At 41.1% G+C, this 19,742-nt stretch overlaps 1 protein-coding gene across 4 annotated transcripts in view; it reads right to left on the reverse strand.

Annotated features, from left to right (window-relative positions):
- Positions 1-19,742, reverse strand: part of ZNF521 (zinc finger protein 521) — a 404,909-nt gene that overhangs the window by 55,498 nt on the left and 329,669 nt on the right. For all 4 annotated transcript variants that reach the window (XM_068237286.1, XM_068237284.1, XM_068237285.1 and 1 more), the window contains one exon: positions 9,526-9,641. In XM_068237286.1, coding sequence (XP_068093387.1) covers positions 9,526-9,641 — 116 coding nt within the window. The remainder of the gene's footprint in view (positions 1-9,525; positions 9,642-19,742) is intronic.

Genomic DNA, 19,742 nt, shown 5'->3' on the forward strand with positions numbered 1-19,742 from the left:
GCGGTTAAGAGAGCTATCTACCACGCACTCAGACCTGGGTTCAATTCCCAGCCAAGACCTGGGTTCAATTTCTGGCCAAGGTATAGAAGCTGGCTTTTGAAATTCTACAATTCCCTGGAAGATGAGAGCCTCCTCCCTGAGGGAGGAGGGAGTGGGGGAGAGAGAGGGAGGAGGGAAGAAGTAATTTAAGGAACTACAATTAGCTAGGAACAAGCCTATAAGAGCCTAACTAAACTCTCCCTAGCAGAGTCTGTCAGCAGCTGTCCCTTAACTAATTAGTGTAGGCAGACTAATGAGTAAAACGGCACAAGGACCTTGCCTTTTATAAGGGTGGGTGGGGCTCTAGGAGTGAGTGCAGTCTGATTGGCAACAATGTGCCTGCTGACTGTGATGTAAAGGGTCAAAGTTCTGCTCAATAGAGCATTATGGGGCGAATCGAACTTTCCACCCGAAGTTTGCCTGGAACCATTCGGGAAACCTCTAGCTGCGACAAATGTCCCCCCCCCCCCTTGCCCACGCATAGCTACTCCTCTGTTGGGCTTGGCTATTCCCGCCAGAGCCCGACCAAGATGGTGCTAGTAAGCATGTGCAGGGAGCCCACACTTCAGGGGTCCCATTGTTGGAATGGGCTGCTGTACGAGATCTGGGAAAGCCTCTTTAGGATCCAGAGGCTTTCCTCTACAGAGGAACATATCAGTTTTTATCCTTTAAAAATTTCACGGGTTTACTTTAAATTAAACAGCTGGATCAGCAGGACAGCCAGGCAATATACATTGTTTAAAGGACAACTTGAAGCGAGAGGGATATGGTGGCTGCCATATTTATTTCCTTGTAAGCAATACAAGTTGCCTGGCCATCCTGCTGATCCTCTGCCTCTAATACTTTTAGCCATAGATCCTGAACAAGCATGCAGCAGATCAGGTGTTACTGACATTGTCAGATCTGACAACATTAGCTGCATGCTTGATTCAGGTGTTATTTAGAAACTACCAAATAGATCAGCAGGACTGCCAAGAAACTGGTATTGTTTATATATCCATATTATTCTCACTTCAGTTGCCCATTAACCTCCTTGCTGGTCCAATTCCCGCCGGCAAGGGGGCAGCGCAGCCCTTTTTTTTTTAATTTTTCAAACCATGTAGCGAGCCCAGGGCTCGCTACATGATAGCCGCTGAGCGGCGGCATCCCCCCACCCACTCCGGCGATCAGAGTAAGCAGGAAATCCCGTTCAGAATGGGATTTCCTGCAGGGCTTCCCCGGTCGCCATGGCGACGGGGCGGGATGACGTCTCCGGCGTCATGGACGTCGGGACAATAGAGGGAATCCCGATCCACCCCTCAGCACTGCCTGTCACTGATTGGCCAGGCTGCGCAGGGGTCTGGGGGGGGGGGCGGCTCAGCGGGTAGCGGCGAATCGGCGGGTAGCGGCGGCGATCGCGTACCACACGCAGCTAGCAAAGTGCTAGCTGCGTGTAGGAAAGAAATTATGCAAATCGGCCCAGCGAGGCCTGAGAAATCCTCCTGCGCAGGTTACCCCGAGCTGAGCTCAGGATAACCGGCAAGGAAGTTAAAAGGAAATAAAGATGGCAGCCTCCCTTTCCCCCTCACTTCAGGTCTTTAAGGTCCATCACATCTTATGTTGGGGATCTCCTAAAGTCATGCAAATAATATTTGTTTTTACAACATCAGCATCTGACATAAGGTCAATACAGTATGGCAAAGCTTAATGATAGACTGCCACCTTCTAAAACAATTCTGTTTGCTTGCTTTCTTAACAGTCACACGAAAAAGTGTCAACAGTATTAATACAACCTGCAAGCTTGGCATGGAACTTTAAAAAGACCATAGGTGCATTTCATTTAAAGGCAGCTGAAGTCAGAGCTGCAATGAAGTCAGAGGCTAGTTTTTATACGATAATGCTAGTCCTTTCATAGACAGAAAATCTTGAACATAATGTAAAAACGCTCTGAACCCCAGGGGAGACCACGTCTTGCCCACTCCACATTCCTAGTAATGGAAGGACCCACTTGTTTCTTTGGAGCCATTTAAAAGTACACGGTTTTAAAGGATTATTTTTTTCTCCTGCCTATTCAGAGGAAGCTTAAGGCCTCAGTTTTATTTTCTTGTTCTAAATGACGACACCGCAAGCATTGCTTTTAAGCACAATTCATCTTCTCTGCAACATTTCAGCCTTTTAGAGAGCTCAGCGTCCTCCTCCTTTCTGTAGCTAGCTTCCTCCTAAACTCTGGAGCCCTACTAGGTATAGCTTCAGGGCAGAGAGGATGTTACACGCTGTGCCTAGCTGCAAATACTACAATAAAACATAGTGCTGTGGATTCCTTGTACGCTCAGGTTGAGGACTTCAGCTGCCTGATTGAGCAAACTCAATCAAGGGAAGACAATCAATATTTCTCTAGATGCGCAGCAGTCAACAGTTTCATTCAGATGTTCAAATTACCCAATGAATAGCTACATCTGGATACTGTTGAAATTAAATCATTTTTTGGTGAACTAACAGAAAAAGGCCTTGATACTTTAAAGCAATTTGCCACTCTCAATACGTGTTTACAATTGCCCAAACTGCTGCAAGAATAGAGAGATTTGTGGTATTCAGGCACGCCAGGAAATGCACAATATTGTACGCTAAGGATAACAGGGGAATTGCATCCTCAGAAATCCTGAGACACTGATAAACCGCTGCATTGCAGGTGCACAGGAATTAGGTTTTGCAAGCGTTTAAGTAGTGCTGCCTATAGACAGTGTCTTGTTTTGCCATGCTTTGGGTTAACGCCTTACAGTAATAATCTGTTATTGCTGTTCCTGTATTTCATGGATGCATTCCCTCTGAAAAAAGTTAAACAGGCATGATAAAAGGTGCCATTGTGGGTCACTGACCTGTGTCAGTTTTCTACGTATCATCACTCACACAGTGTGAAAAAATATCTGCGCCTTTCCTGATTTCCTCAAGTTTTGCTTAATTCTTTAGTACAGTTCAAAAGAGTATATACAGAGTTTTTTAATGCTTGTTTGTTATTGCCCCACCTTAAGAAATAACAACTAAGGTCAAATGCTTCAGGTAACAGGAGGTCAGTCTTTGGCATTGCTGGCCCATTCATCTCTGTAGAATTGCTTGAATCCAACCACATTGGAGGTTTTCAGCTACAAATTGCCCATTTATGGTCTCGCCACAACAATGTCACATTGGAGTAAAAATCCAGGACTTTTACTAGGCCAATCCAAAACTCTAGTCTTTGCCTCTTCTTTAGCAGTGGTTTGCCTTGGAACTCTCTCATAGTTACCATTTTAACCAGTATCATTCTAATTAGTGAATCATGAAAGGTTTTCATAACATTAACAGAGAGGTCTGTAGTTCCTTGGATGTCCATTTGGGTTATTTTGTGACTTTCTGGTTGAGTTTTCTGGGCACTCTAGGAGTCATTATTTTGTAGGACCGAGTCTCCTGGGAAGATTTACCACAGTTTCAAATTTTCTCCATTTGGAGATGGAGGTTGGTTTACTAAACTACAATTGCTTTAAAAAGTGCTTTGTAACACTTCCCTACCTGATACATTTCAATAACTTTTTTTCTCTTGTTTTCTGGTACTTAGTTTAGTTTAGGAATTATGCATTGCTTGTTGAGACCTTCCTATTGCCAGAAAGGTTTTGCTTACATGATATCTAGTATGAACAAGTACTGGAAGCCAACAACTCAGGGCATTTCTAGTTTAATTTTATCTACATTCCCTGTGTAGGTAGAAAAAACAAAGTTTTGTAAAAATAATAACTTTTTACAAAAGTTTTACAAAATTTAGTTTTTTCTATCTACATTAATTGTTTGGCTAACACGGTATAGAAAGTTTTTTGCTACTATCCATTGTTGTTGAAATTTTGAATACTGGAAATAAAACTTATTAAAAGTAATTTTTTACATTATTAACACAAATACTTTCTGCAGAACAAAAACAAAATAAAAAACAATTAGATATGCACTCAAAGGGGCAGGTAGATGTAGAACAAATATTAAGTTCTGTAGGTGTCCATGAGGTTTCAGGTGGCTGTAAGATGTAGTACTCAGACTTAAAAATGTGAAACTTATGATTTGTAGGCACTTCTTGAGTCAACAAATTTTCAGTTCTTATGTCTTGAGATATCTACAAAAGATTCAGTTCTTGAGATAGCTACAAAAAGTGTTTCATGACTGGAGCAGAGGAGCATTCAGCAAGACAACTTGAGAAGTAAACATTTTAAATGGGCAAATCCTAGATTGACATCCCAAGTAGTATGTATAGAACAGTCTAACCACACTGGTATGGTCACACTGGCCTGATCCAAAGCCTCAAACCTAGATCGGCTCGTTGCAATCTTTCTTTTTTTTTTGTTACAAAAATTTTGCAGAGATAAAGAGCATTCTAGAATAATGGTTACATTAGCCAATGTAATGGATGTTCCTAATAAACAGGAAAATGAACCCTCCCTGAAATTATAAAGAGGACTAAAAGCAGAAGGACATCACTGTAAAAAAAAAATAAATCTCAAAATGCTGCTTTTAACAGTGGAGAGTAAAGCACTTTGGGAAAGGGGATATTGATATCATAAATCATAAAAAAAACACTTAAACACAAACAAAATTCAGAAATCCCTTCTTAGGTGGATCCAACTGAGTGGGCTGTAATGTATATTTTTTCTTGAACAGCCAGTTCTAGGCATCAAGATTTTAGGAAAGTTTAACGTCTACAGATCTTATTTAATAAAGTCATTGTATTCTGTTTATTATCTTTTGTACACTACTGCCCTTGGTAAAAAAAATAAAAATGATATGAACAATAAATGTATAAAATTCTGCATCCAACAGATTTCAGTTTTATTAGATTGGCTGAAAAATGTATTAATTTCTAAGTTGTCTTCTTCCAGAAAATGTTCTTTGACTTATTAAATGACCCTGAATAAATTTGGGTCACAAGGTCCAGCAAACATTTTTGTTTCATGTTCCACAGGACAGCGCTGTATCTGTTACAAACCCTTTTTCTCAAATGGCAGAAAAAGAGCAAAACAATGTTAAAAGCCTCAGCTGTAAGATGTTTCATCCTCTGGACACTGTGAGAAACCTTGTTAGTAGGCCCCCTTCCAAGCAAACAGTAGCAAATTAAGCTGGAGCTATATTGTTACAAACGGAAAAAAAGGTGGCTAATGTGGAAAGTTCCTAGGCATTACCTGCTCAAAAATGTTCATTAATAAAAACAGAATTTACAATACCCAGTTTCGTTACACACATTGAATACTCTCATGCTTTTTAAAAGTTAATGTCATGTACTTTTCATTTATCAAGAGCAGGAAAGCTGGCACGGCAGCCTCCGTAGAAGCGCTATCCCAGCGCGAAACGGCTGCCAGACACCTTTGCCCAGCACCCACCACCACCCACGCCTCCTCTCACAAGGGTATGTTGATGATTTTTTATGCCATTTTGCAAGATGTTGCACGCCTGTACTGTATGTATGCTACAATAAATTGAACACTTGCAGCAGTGCCAGCTTTCCTGCTCTTCTTACTTGCTTGCTGTTTGACGTTCCTAGCTTGAGCACGCTGAAGAGGTTCTAGAGAAGAGGTGTATACGTTTCCTCCAGTGCACACTGCATGTCCTTTTAACTAAGTAGTCTTTGTCGCAATCGCTGTAGTGCCAACCGCCTGCTTTCTTTTGTTTTGGTTTACTTTTTATTTATACTCTCCCTATTTCTGAGACAGAAATGAGTGCTGCAGATAAGTAAAAGGACATTTGGATCAAGTAGAGACTACTTGATCCAAATTTCCTTTTACTTATCTGCAGCTCTCATTGTCTTGTGCAGCGATAAGCAAAAGGTGTCCAAACTCAGCCATGGTGGGAAAATATATAGTTGGTTGAGAATCTTCCAACCAACACTCTGTGTACTATTGATGAGAAAGCCATCATCAGTATCTGGATACGTCTGTACACACTGACTGTCATTGCCCAAAACTATTTTTCATTTTGGTTGACAGTCTACTATGTGTACCTGGCTTGAGTCTTCTTACCTTGGTGCACATTCAAGAAGCGCCAGTACCAAGCTAACAAATCTGAAATCTGCTTTTTTTTTTACTACTGCTCTGAAGCGGTCAGTACATTTCTCTGAGAGAGACATCCATACACTAAGAGAGACATCCATTCTCTAAGAGAGACATCCATACACAAGAAAAGAGCATCTGCAGATGCAGATGCTCTTTTCTTGTGTATAGATGGTCCTGTACATCATCTGTTTGAGGCACTTATCATGGTGCGTTGTGTTAGACTCATGCAGTAGTTTTGTTTTTGTCTCTAAGAGAGACACTCGCAATGCACAGTACAGATCTGCATTAGTGAGCAGCCTGGATTCAGGGACATTTGGGGTGCCGTTTGATAAAGAAGCAGCACCTCAGTGTTTGCTTACAAAGCAAATATGCATATAGTCATGCATATACATTTTTATACCTGTTTAATGTGTCAGATTAAGTAATGTAAAAACTGAAAATATGGAGTCAATGAAATCCACTTCAACCAACCAGTTTCTTCCTTTTTTAATTTTCTTAACTTATATGGAAATTCCAGTAAACAATATGTCTGGATAATATGGAGAGTTGGTTTCTAGTAAGTGAGATATGGTCCGATGTTAGTCGAGGAGCAGATATGCCGAAATCAAACCAACAACGTTGATTCAGGTAATACCTTTAATGACTAATTGTATATAGTTTATTGCAAGCTTTCAAAACTGTTTCTTCTTCAGGAATGAAGAACTGTTTTGGTCCAGTTCAGTACCATGCCTGACAAAGAAATTTACAGTGTACCCGAGGCGAACATTTGGTACAAAAGTAGATACTTACCGAAGACAAGGAAAGCCTCTAAATCCTACAGAGGGTTCCCATGGTGTCCTCCGGTACCCTGCTGCAGAGTGTGGACAACCCGAAGATTACCAACAAGGGCTTGTTGGTAATCACCCCGGGGCCATGCTCCTCTTCGACCATAAGCGTGGGCACACTGTGCCTGTGCGAGTACCGCAAAGCCTGTGCAGTAAGCTGGAGCCGCTCATGCATGATGGGCTCTGGGCTACTGCGCAGGCATGGCCATGCTCACATGGGTGAAGCATGGCTATGCTGATGTCAAGAGGCAGTGGTGGAGGACAGAGCAGAAAGCCTCTCGAGATCCAGAGCCTACCCTTTAAATAAACTATATAGTCATTAACCACTTGAGGACCGCAGGCTTAAACACCACTAGTGGCCAGGCTACTTTTGCAATTTAGGCCACTGCAGCTTTAAGGCCTCGCCGTAGGGCCATACAGCTCAGCACACAAGTGATTCCCCCCCCCCCCCTTCTGTCCACCAACAGAGTTTTCTGATCACTGCTGGGGCGTTTGTTTATTTTTATTTATTTGTTAGTTTTTTTTTTATAAATGTGTGCATTTTTATTTATTATTCTATTTCCCACCCTCCCTCTCTCCCCCTGGCAGTCAATCCCAGCAATCAGCTCTCATAAACATCAGCCTATAAGAGCCGATCACTCTCTGTGCCTCCCAATGGGATAACCGTGTCACACGGCTGTCCACAGTACAGAGCTGCGTTAGTTTGCAGCGCTGTACACTGTAAATATATGGCAGTTTCGCCATCGAACAGCCTCCTAGCGGTGACCACTGCTGGGAGACTGATGGAGAGCGGAGATGCACATGCATCAGTGTGCGTGATCTTCTGCAAAAGCCCCGCCCCAGGACTTCACACCAATTGGCTTTGAACGGTCCTGGGGCTGCCGCTGAGTCCACGCCAATTGGAAAGGTATTTCCTGAATCATCATTCTGTTGGTCAGAGTTGCTAATTTGTCATTATACTTTGGGTTTTTATTGTATATCTATTGTATATCTATGGCTGTAGTAAGTGGTACTACCCTAAGTACAAACTATTTTGCTGTGTTAGGGTTTGCTTGACCTGCCCACTTATGACATGATATCTACATCACAGATCCCTGTGCTGTTGGGATTGGATGGGGAACTTAATTTTTCAGTCACTATTTAATGTATGTGGCTGGCAATAACATCTGTTGGCAGATCAGGGTTGCAGTGTTAGAAATATTATCTTTTTATATTTGGCGTAGGCATTTTTAGGTAAGGCTAAGGATTAATATGCAGACAAATTGTATTATTATCCTACTTTTTTCTTAATCTTTTAAGAAGCTGTAACCTGTTTACTGTACAGATAAATTTTGTTGCACATGAGGTCTGACATTGTAAAAACCATTGCACCAAAATTAGAAACAGGAAAGAAGAAAATAAACGTTATGCTCAACTTCAGTTGCAGCTTTGTAATAGCTCATATACTGCAGGGCAAAACAAAAAAAAAGAAAAAATAGCTTTTTATTACAGATTGCGAATTTGTGATACATTGGCTGATCAAATTCTTCACAAAACATTGTGACTGGCTATAAAGCTATCACTTCCACTCATCATATAGCTTTGTCTACAACAGCCAAAGCCAGGGATAACCTCAAGTTACCTCATAAACTCACAGTAGAAAACTGCAGTTATATGATGTCTAGCGCACCAACAGAATCAATTTTCCAAAGTGGTTTCCACTTTCAGGAAAACGCACTGTCTTTAATTTAACTGGCTCACTCCCAAATTGGCCCTAGAGTGTGGTAGAAGCGTTGGATTGTGAGCCTTTTTAGGGGACAGAGAACAACTGGAAAGAAATCCTATAGAATAGGAGCTTTTTTGGTAATTTTTTTTATTAATATTGTAACCATGATTATAATTAAAGTGGAATAAAATTCAGAACTTTGTCTCTACTCTAAATGATTAGCCGTGACATACAAACTTTTATGGAAAATAAATTCTTCATTACTATTTATGGAAATTTCTAAAAGAAATTAAAGTTTTACTAGGTTTTACTTTTGCAGAAGGCACTGAAAGGGTTAGGCCTCAGTGTTTACTATATAGAGTGCTGCCTCAGCAGAGCTCTCCTGCAGTCTATTTATAACTGCTGATAAGAACTAATTAGACAGATTTATCTTCCTAAACAAACACAGACAAATTAATTTCTTCAGCAACTCTATGTGGAATAAAGACTGTTCATTGTGTGCTGTGCAAGAGTTCAAATCCGCTTTCACTTTATCTGATCAATTGCATGCAATAGTTGGGCCACCACAGACCACCACAGACTAATGGTCACCCAAAATGATCCATGTTTCAGGTGATGGATTGCTGTAGAATAAGCTGCTTGTCTCTCCGCAGAGCCGCTTGTTCTGTTCTTTGGAGAGGGAAGGTGAGAGGATGAGCAGATGTGACCAGTAGCTGGAAACAATCGTTTTAATAGAGTTTTTCCAATTATCTGGTAATGAATAATCTGCCTGCAGGTATCAGGGAATATCTATACACTCTCGAAAATTTGCCTTGATGATCACAAATGACCTGTGTGGAAAGTAAGTCCAGGCCTTCGCACTAGGATCCAAGAGCACATACATGGCAACAGCAGAAAACAGCTCACATGTTAAGATTACCTGCAGCTCGGTCTGGAAAAAGAATTTCTGTGGACACTGTGAGCAGTCATAGATCTTGTCCTCTTGCCCATGTGCTGAGAAAATGTGCTGCTGCAGCTTGTTTGCTTGGACAAATACTAGAATAGAGAGAGAGAGAGAGAGAGAGAGAGAGAGAGAGATAGTTTTGCATCATCACCAGTTTATCTCTGTAATAGATTGTTTCTCAGCAGACATGATCTGTTCATTTACTTTCTGTATCAGTTTGGCTGCCCACATCTACTTGCTAATCAGCTGTACCATATTTATATCATAGTGGAAAGCTTAAGCACATCATTTCTGCAGGATGAAAGCCATTTCTGATTGGACTAGAGACTGCACATTTTATGACCCTTTATTCACTTATATAGAGCTTGACCCAAAGTTACTCTGTACAATGGTCAGTATGGTGCAGTCAGAGTGGGGACAGTCATGTTTGCTGATTGCATGAGAGATGTTTCATCATAGTAGTTCCATAGTGTTTATCTTGTTCTACTCATCATTACCCCTTTATCTCAGTTATGCACCCTTTATATAATTCAGCACAATACACTTTATGGCCCACATGTAATTAACTTTTTCGCCTGAGTTATCTCCTAGGAGAAACTTTCATCCTCCCTTAAACTAACTTTTCAGCATTTTGCAATTGATAAAGTACCTAAAATTTGGTGAAAAAGTTCTATCAAAATTATTTTAAGTATTTTGTTGCTTGCTGGTGGTCTAAAGGGTATTTTATGAAAAGGGCCCATATGCAATTAACTTTTTCTCCTGAGTTTTCTCCTAGATGATATTTTCAGACTTGTCAATAAAATGCCCTTCAAACCACCAGCAAGCAAGAAAATACTCAAATAACTTTAGTAGAACTTTATCATCTCCTTCTTGGTACTTTTTCAGTTGTAAAGCGCTAATACGTTATTTTAAATAGAAGATTAAAAATTATCTCCTAGGAGAAAACTCAGGAGAAAAAGTGACTTGCATAAGGACCGATTTGTGCTCAAAGTTTCTAATATGCAAGCCTAGTATCCCTGCTATAGCTTATTCTTCTTTGTTTATGATATAGATACACAAGCAAAAACATGGGAGCAATTTTAAATTCACCATGAAGGACGACACTTTTACTTAAAAGAATATTATATGCCCTACTGCTTTGTACATGGTGCTTTTTTTGGCTTTAAACCTGCCTTAAAAAACTCATGCCATAAGAGATCTTTGGTAGCATCTACTGCTGAGGTCTATTCTTAAATGCTAGAGACCTTGAGCTTGATTCACTAACCGGCGCTATCACTTAGTGGGCGCAAACTATGGCACTAAGTAGTTTGCGCCCACACATCAGTCTAAGTCCCGCTCAATGCGCGCGCAGCGCGGGTGCGCCTATATTAGTGCGTGGTGCGATGATAACATCGCACCTGCTGCCCCTTAAACGTTGCATCTGATGCGACGATAACGGCGCATCGGGTGCCCCCGAAGCGGTGCATTAATGCTCCGTTTCAGGGGCACCCGATGCGCCATTATCGTCGCATCAGATGCGACGTTTAAGAGGCAGTGGGTGCGACATTATTGTAGCACCGCGCACTAATATAGGCGCACCCGCGCTGCGCACTAGCGGCAAAAAAAGGGCTTTTCACACCGGTGCTAACACTTAGCACCGGTTAGTGAATCAAGCCCCTTGTGGAAAAACACATTTTCTGGCCAGAATACTTTGAGTTACGGTAACAGTAATATTGCTGTGCGCTGCTTGTGCACGGCAATATTACTGATGCATAGTGCATCAACCCCTAAGTCTTTTAGGAGGAGGTTATACATGCTTCTGGAGCAGCTGTAACAAATCCATATGTATTGTATATGTGTTAGCCGATACTAAGGATTAAGATGAACACAATTCCAAGTTGAAGCAGGATTGCTTCAAGCAAATTGTGTGTGCAAATTCATGCAGCATGAAAATTGACCAATTGAATTCCTCCTTGGTGAGACTCAACTGGTACACTTCCAAACTGCACAAATTCCATGCAAAATTTGCATAATCCTTCATCAAATCTGAATAATTTGCATTTAATTGAATATCCCTATTGGGTACTTGAAATTATGTAACCCACAGCAAAGGGACTTTGTAAATACCATGTTTCATTCTGTAACAATGTTGAGAAACGCTGTAGTAGTTGATCAGACTTCTGTGGCTATGATGCGTATAGTGAAAGTGCTTCCTGTCCCAGCAGTACATGTGCTCTGTAAAACCACAAAATGTCAAGCAATCTCCCCATCAGGGATCAGGAATTGTACAGCCATTATTACTCTCTTTTGGCTATTCCTGAAAGCAGCAATTGGTCTCCTGAGCCTGTGTCACAGTAGAGGAAAGGAGCATTCTGCACCCAATTAGTAAGTGCAGAGATCCCCTGGGTCCATGGAATAATGATGCAGGAGCTGGAGGAGGGAGAACCTGCCATGGATAACAGCCCATGATCAGGGCTGAAGGACAGCAAGGAGAGAGGTCAGCATGGACTGCTGCATGTTTAGTCTGATTTTGTACTTTAATAATGGAGTTTTCATGTACATTTTCTCCCTCCTGTGCTATCTTTTCTTGTTTTTCTAGTGCCTCATGAGTGGTTGCTGGGGAAGAGAACACTGTTGCTTAGGTCATCAGGCGTTTGCCCAGATCAGAATTGGCAAGAGGAGGGCATTGTATGGTCTGGCAATATCCAGTCAGGCAATCTTGTGTAGTTTATCTATAGAAGTGGGTCCATCCAGTGAAGAAACCTGTCTGCCCTCACTACTGTTTGGACTGAGGTAAACATTTATTGCTAAATTTGCCCATTATTGTGGGTGGACAAGTTTAACTGATGTTTAACTGAGCTTGAGCCCAGTAACTGTATTGTTTTTCTTAGGTTTGGATCTGTCTCAAGCTTTAAATGAAATTATGTTTTAGTAAAAATAATTTAAATTGTAATTTAAAGACACTGAAGCGAAAAAAAAAATGATTATATAATGAATTGGTTGTGTAGTACAGATACTTACTAGAACACTAGTAGCAAAGAAAATATTCTCATATTTTTATTTTCAGTAATATAGTGTTTGTTTTTTTTTGTTTTTTTTATAACATTGCATCATTCTCTAATATTTGCAGTTTACACACTACACAGCATTCTAAATGATTTTACAGAGCAGGCCAATGAACAAAAATACAGTGCCTGACAGTTGAGATAAAAAGCTTCAGAAGACAGAGCTTTCTGTGACTTTGAAAGTTGTGGAGCTCAATGGCTCTTTTGCATAGATAACAACTAGCATTTCTTAACTCTTCCTGTACTTGAAACAATTTTAGACGTATGTCTCTGCTCCTAATGTTTTATTTCTTAGCGGTACTACACATACAAATCATTATATCATAATTTTTTTTCCGTTTCAGTGTCTCTAATCTTAGCATTGGTGGTATCAAAAGATTCACATACAGTCTTGTGGCATTGGCTGTGCATGGGGAGATTATGAAGTATGGAGTTAAAGTTCTCTTTAAGCAATATAGTCCAGATCAGGCTTTCTAAACCAGGGCTCCCAGGGTTCCTTGATTACTCTGCAGGGGTTCCTTGGCATTTTCCCCCATCGTGGGGGAAGTATAATAGATCATATTATAATAGGGGGTACTGTAAAAAGAATCACTGCATTGGGGTCAGAATAATAATAAGCACATTAATAAAAAGCACTAGGATAAGGAGACAGTATAATGAGTGGCAGTGTAATAGGGGGTAGTAAAATAGACAGCCACACCTACTTTTAAAGACCATGCCTCATACAAAATAAATGCAGGGGTTCCTCGAGATCAAAAAATTGTTTACAGGGGATTCTTGAGATCCAAAAGTTATTTGCAGGGTTTCTCCAGGGGAAAAAGGTTGAGAAAGGCTGGTCCAGAGCAAGGTAAAAATAAAAGGTGACATGACAAATGATCATGCCTCCAATCATAAAGTCCCATCACATGGATTGATGTCATAAAAATCTAGAATAAGTTTAAAATCCAGATTGGTGAACCGAATGGAGAAATTCTGCAACCGTTGGTAACAAGAGATGGAGTTGTATACGCAGAAGATATATATATATATATATATATATATATATATATATATATTCATTTTAATTGCATTTCATTTTTCATATTTCAGTTTTTTCAGGGACTATGGTTAGGGGGAAAAAAGCATGTTCTCAATGTTTTGACTAGGCAGGGAAAATAGCTACATCACCAAACAAGAGAACGTTTGCCTGTAATAAATAAAATCATATCTCGCAGATACTCCAGGGCAGGGATGGGAAAATGGGAAATTGGTAGCTACTCTTTGGATACATTCAGATCAACTAAGCCTACACGGAGTATGCAGCGGTTTCAATAATACAAACATGTTCAATTTTAATGACTACAAAACAAGGCCCTAAGAATGTGTAAGAGTTTACCTGGGAGACATGCTATTAATAATTAAATTGTATATGCCAGAGGCAGAATTTGGGTTGGCAGCACTGACTTCTGATGGATGCTTGGTGCACTGTGACCTAAAAAAAGTTTGCATGTAGAATATTTATCGGTATAGGTAAAAAGAAACTGATTAAGAATGCTGGTATGACTGTCTCCAGCCTTATCATTACAATTATTCTAATTTTAAGCCAGCTAAGACAAATTTAGGATATTGCGTAGTGACTCATACATTTTAATCAAATGTTCTCATTAGGTTAGGACCACTGATCTCATAAGAAAATAAGATTATTCTAGTAGATCAAAGCAAGGCTTTTGTTGTTCTCCAGTATCTGTAGTACTGTGCAGCAGTGATATTCAGCTTGTATTTATTAAAGGCCTACTCCGGACACAAATCTAAGTATTCCATCTACCAAGCTTGTTAAAGGAATAATCTGGGCATCAACTAAAATAGGGCCACACATGTTGCTACACAGATATATAAATGAAAGGCTAGGTCAATTTTAAAAAGACCACATATGCAGTGCCATACCTAGAGGTCTGCGGGGCCCACAGCAGAAATGATGTGGCCAGGCCCCTGAAAAACTCTCCCCTGCGGATCAAAACTGTGGCCCGGGCCCCAGACAAACGCCTATACTGTAGCTCCCACCCTATACCACCCACCCCTTTCCCGGTAATTTAACGGAGTATGTGGCAGCAGAGCATGAAACATTACTGTCTTCCAGCTGAGGGACATGTCCTCCCCACTAGTGATGCATATTACATGACTTGTAGTGACGGGAGCCGAGGAGGATGTGTTGCTCTGCTGGAAGCCGATAATGTGTCATGCTCTGCTGCTGTACTCTGCACCTAACCAGGACCCATAAGCCCCTCCCCTTGCAATGGTACGGGTCGCAGAGGCTATTTTTACACCAGTGCACATATGATTTTGCTACAAGAAAATCGGCACTTACTGTCTTTTTGGTTGTCATTTTCAGTATTTTTAGCTTGATTCAACAAGCTACAGTAAATATACCGTGCACACACAGCACGGGGTTAAGCGCGCACAAAGCGCATGGTTAAATAAACATGTTACCATAGTAGCGCCCACACTACCGGATTACCATGGTTGCGCTAGGAGAACATCGCACAGTAGTTATGTGCGCACGCTATGCTAATTTAACCACACTCTGTGTGTGCGCAGTAATATTAACCCACGTTGTGTGTGAACATTATATTTACAGCAGTTTTAGGAATCAAACTATAATAGAGGTGCGAAACTTGCATCCTACTGTTCTTCAACCTTCCTTGCCTGACAACCTAGGTGGGATTATACATAGTGGGGAGGGGAGCCTCACCTCTGCCTCAACCAACTGAAGTGTACAGTTCTTTAACAATGTAAATAGTGTATGAAACCATTTACAGTGCAAATAAAGCAGATAAGCTTATCTGTATTTTCTGGAAGTCACATCATTGTGATGCCCCCAATATGTTCCCACCCTCTTCCCTGCAGTGTTTCCATTGGCCAGATGGCCGTATCTACCAGGAGTTATATATCAATTGTGGTCTGGTCACAAGGAACACCTCCCCATTCCTGGCTCCCCATAACAGTGGATACTGTAACTGTGCCATTACCTACATAATATTACACAGATGTATTGCACTTCACAATCCAGACTCTCATTGGAACTTAACTCCCTATCATTCCAATACCCTTGCTGGCAACATTTTTGGGTATAGATAATTCCACTATGATTAATTTAGACGCTTTTGATGAATATCAATTAAGCTATTGTTTTGGTGAAATTTACATTGTCTCCTGTATGGCTGCCAAATATATTTATATATTCCAGGGGGGGGTGTGGAATCCCTTTCCGCCACCTAACATCAAGCACCTCCTTGGCTTTACCCCTTCCTGAAACCTAACCCTAACCTCCCTATAAATAGAACACTTTCGTGATGACTAACCCTAATACAACCCAACAGCATTTCCTTCTTAACACCTTAACTTAACCTAGCACTTCCAACTAAATGTAACCTCCAATAGTCACCTTGGTACTCACTCAGTATAGCTAACCTGGATAAGCTCTAAATAAATCAAACGGAAGTTTGAAGCCTGTGGAGTGCCTTGTTCTTACTGTTTTAAATGTAACCTCCCCCTACTCAATTCCTAAAACTCATAAAACCCTGCCCAACACTAATCAATAACTGTTATCAATACTCAATTTCCTTCACAAGTATTGGGTGCTTTGGATGAATGCCAGGCACACAAAAATACTCTAACCCAGTACCCCCCCTTTTCCCCGCTATGCCATGCAACAGCCAAACACGGAACACGGATCAGAAATCACCATGGTAGCCGAGCACTATATTGGGTTATATTGTAAGAGAACAGCGGTCCTGTTGCCAATACACCAATAATGAAATACATTGATCCACTATTTTAACCTTTACTCTTATCTACCACAACCCCTGTACTGTGAACCTTGAGGCAGGGGTCACACTTGCAGGGCCGTTTTCCCCTGCGTTTCCCAGGTTTCCGTCGGGTTTTGCGGTTGCGTCTAACGTGTGTGCGTTTTTCCGCGTGCGTTTCCGCGTTTATGCGTTTGCATGGCATGTACTGCCATGCAACGTGCGGGACAAAGCAGAAAACTGTGCGTTTAGAAAACGCGGAAAAAAACGCAAACACGCACAAACGCATGCGGTACAGCGTTTCCTGCGCTAGGCTATTCATTTCAATAGCCTCTAAAATCGTGCGCGTTTTGCCGTTCGTGGCAAAACGCGCAAAAATGCATGTAGTGTGTTCCCTGCCTGAAGAGTGCCCTCAGGATTATGAGGGATGCGGTCAGGCAGCAATCATAGTCTTAGTTGTATCTGGTTTGGTGATGGAATGTCATCAGTCAGAGCTGCCGTAGGCAGTATGATCTCTAAATACAGTCCTGATAAATATGAATGGTGAGATATACTCTATATTTCAGCACCATATCGATAAATCAGTGTCTCAAACATGTACTTAAAATGACAAAGTAAAATACAATAAACTCTATATGACTGAAGCAAACACGAAATGTAATTCTGAAGCAGACAAGAGAGATTACAATGAACAAAATGCTCTTTATAAAGCACCAAGATGTGGCCATATATTTCTCAGTTTGGTAAATAAACATGACAAGAAGAACATAGCAAACCCGTCTCATTCATCATGTGTCAAATTAATAACAGCTGCTGTGAGAAATATGGCAGAATAAAGCATTTAAGAGCACATAGCATGTTCCAGGCGATCAGTGTTTCAACTGAACTGGAAGCAGGACAATAAGCCCCTCAGTTGCTTATTAGAGAATTATGAGTGTTGTCAATAGAAAAATCAATTTGACCAAAGGATTTCTAGCCCTCTGCAGTATTAAAGAATTGACATATTGGACTGAAGGCATTACTTCTATGCAGAAGGAAGAATTTCAGGAGGGTGTAGAGCAGTCAGTGGAGATAGCCGCATGATTCTTTTAAGAGCATCTTCACACTGAGCAGATTGCCTTTATTACTGCAGGACATGCAGTCTGTCCACCTGTTGGGTTCACAATGGGATTTTTTTAGGTGGAAAAATAGAAAGAAATTAAGTTTGGTGAAAATAGGCTCTGTGGTGGGTTCATCCAGTGATTTTCTCCTTTATAGTCTTATAATGAAAACTACAGTTCATTTCTCTTTTTATTCTTTCCTGTTGTTTCTTTGCTATTACAAACAGCCGTTGCACACTTATTCAACACTAGATGTCACTGTCTGACACTGCTTTCTACCATGACACTTTCCCTTCCAGCTGTAATAGCATTAATGAGTGATGACTGTATCACCACATTGCTAGCAACATTATTTAACAAAAACAGTAAGATTACTAATTAGTATGAGTAGATTCACTGATTAGAGTATTTCCTGAAGTTTAAAATGTGCACCTTATAAGTATTTGTAACACTTGGGCAAAAACAAAAACCTGTCACCTTCTTCTCTCTGGCACTGTAATTGCTTGCAAGTTCCCCTAGGTCTCTGTACCATGCCAATGGCTCCTACATGTAAAGTGGGCAGCAGTTCCCAGTGGGCATCCCATGCTGAGTTGGCCTGCATGTACAGACACTGCTCCATTCATTCTGTTGTAAATCTTTACCTATCGGCTGTCAGAGATACAGGACAGGGACACAGAGGCGTATCTAGGCAATTCAGCGCCCGGGGACAAAGACAGTTTTTGCGACCCCCCCTGGACAAATTGGGCATGGCCAAGCACCACAATGTGTCATGGGTGGAGCCATGAGTGGAGCCAAATGTACAAATACTGTTTAGATAGCCAGATGTGCCTCCTTCCCCACTTTTATGCTGGGAATACACCATGAGGTTTTTTTGAAGCAGATTTACTGGATGATTGATTTTCCTGTTGATTTTCCTATTGATTTTCCAATTGATTTCCATTCATTTCTATGAGAAAATCAATCAGAAAAATTATCGAAATCAGATTGGACCTTATCTATTGAGCCATCTACCTGTAAAAAAAACCTCATGGTGTATTCCCAGCATTAGATAGCCAGATGTGCCTCCCTTCCCCACGTTTAGATAGCCAGATGCACCCCTATAGTTAGCCAGATGTGCCCCCCCCCCCTGTTCTGCTTTAACACTTCTGCACTCCATCAACAAGAGAGAGGGGGAGAAGCAGGCGCACTTTGGGCAGCACCTCTCACTCACTTGGGGGTGTGGTGGCCATGCTCTGTGCCCCCTTACAGTGCTACTCCTGGGGACATGTCCCCTCCCCTTGCTCACCCATAGCTACGCCTCTGCAGGGACATGGAGGTACCTGCCAGCGAGCGCTGTAAAAACAGCACAGGAGATTAGGGTGCAGGTAGCGCCACCATAGGCCGTAATAGGAATTATGGCTATAGCAGCGCTCAGTGAGTAATTTGGGCACCGTCAAACGAGGGAGCACAAATTACTACAAAAACACTGTAATTCGGTCACCAGCAATAGCTGGAAGCCGAATTACTTCTTTCCCCCACTATCCACGGCAGCCTGGAGGGGGTATAGTAATTAACACCACTTGTGCAGGAGCAGGTGAACCGTTTATTGGCTTTACCCTGCGCCCAGATCTCCCAGCGACTTATTCATAGGAATGCCCAGCCAGCACCAAGTATGGAAGGAAGGTGGTGAGTATATCCTAATTTGCCACCAGATGCTTTTTCCACCTAGAAATAATTTTCCTGTTGATGTTGACGTCTTGTGTTCAATTTGTTAATAGGTACAAAGCTTAAATAAAAATGCTAAAGTATCTAGCTGAGATTCCAACAACAACAGGTGTTTTAATCTAGATGTGTGCTTATTTTTTCTTGTGAACCATTTAAGAGTGGAGATGAAAAAAAAAATGATATAAACTAGCTGCAGGAAATAGTGCAGTAACTATATGGTAATAGCACCATTAGCATGCGTGTTCTAGGAATTAATTCCGTTATGTTTACTCTTAAATTATTGATTTATAGTAAGACCATGTTTTAACGTGCAAACGATTTGTGTGTTTAGGTCTAAATTACTGTGCAACTGCTAGGTACACCTAAATTAGTGCACTTAGCCATCATCTAGACCACAGGAGGGTTTTTTTTACAATTTTTTTCAGTTTCTATAATCAGTCCTGTGACTGTAATCTTCCAGTATGGCTTCTTGGTACAAATCTCAACAAAATCTGGAAAAAGCTGACCATACACAAATAGATTTGCACCAGATCAAGTAAAGTACTGGTAGGTACCTGATATCA

This window comes from Hyperolius riggenbachi, chromosome 5 (genome assembly GCF_040937935.1).
Source record: "Hyperolius riggenbachi isolate aHypRig1 chromosome 5, aHypRig1.pri, whole genome shotgun sequence".
NCBI lineage: Eukaryota > Metazoa > Chordata > Amphibia > Anura > Hyperoliidae > Hyperolius > Hyperolius riggenbachi.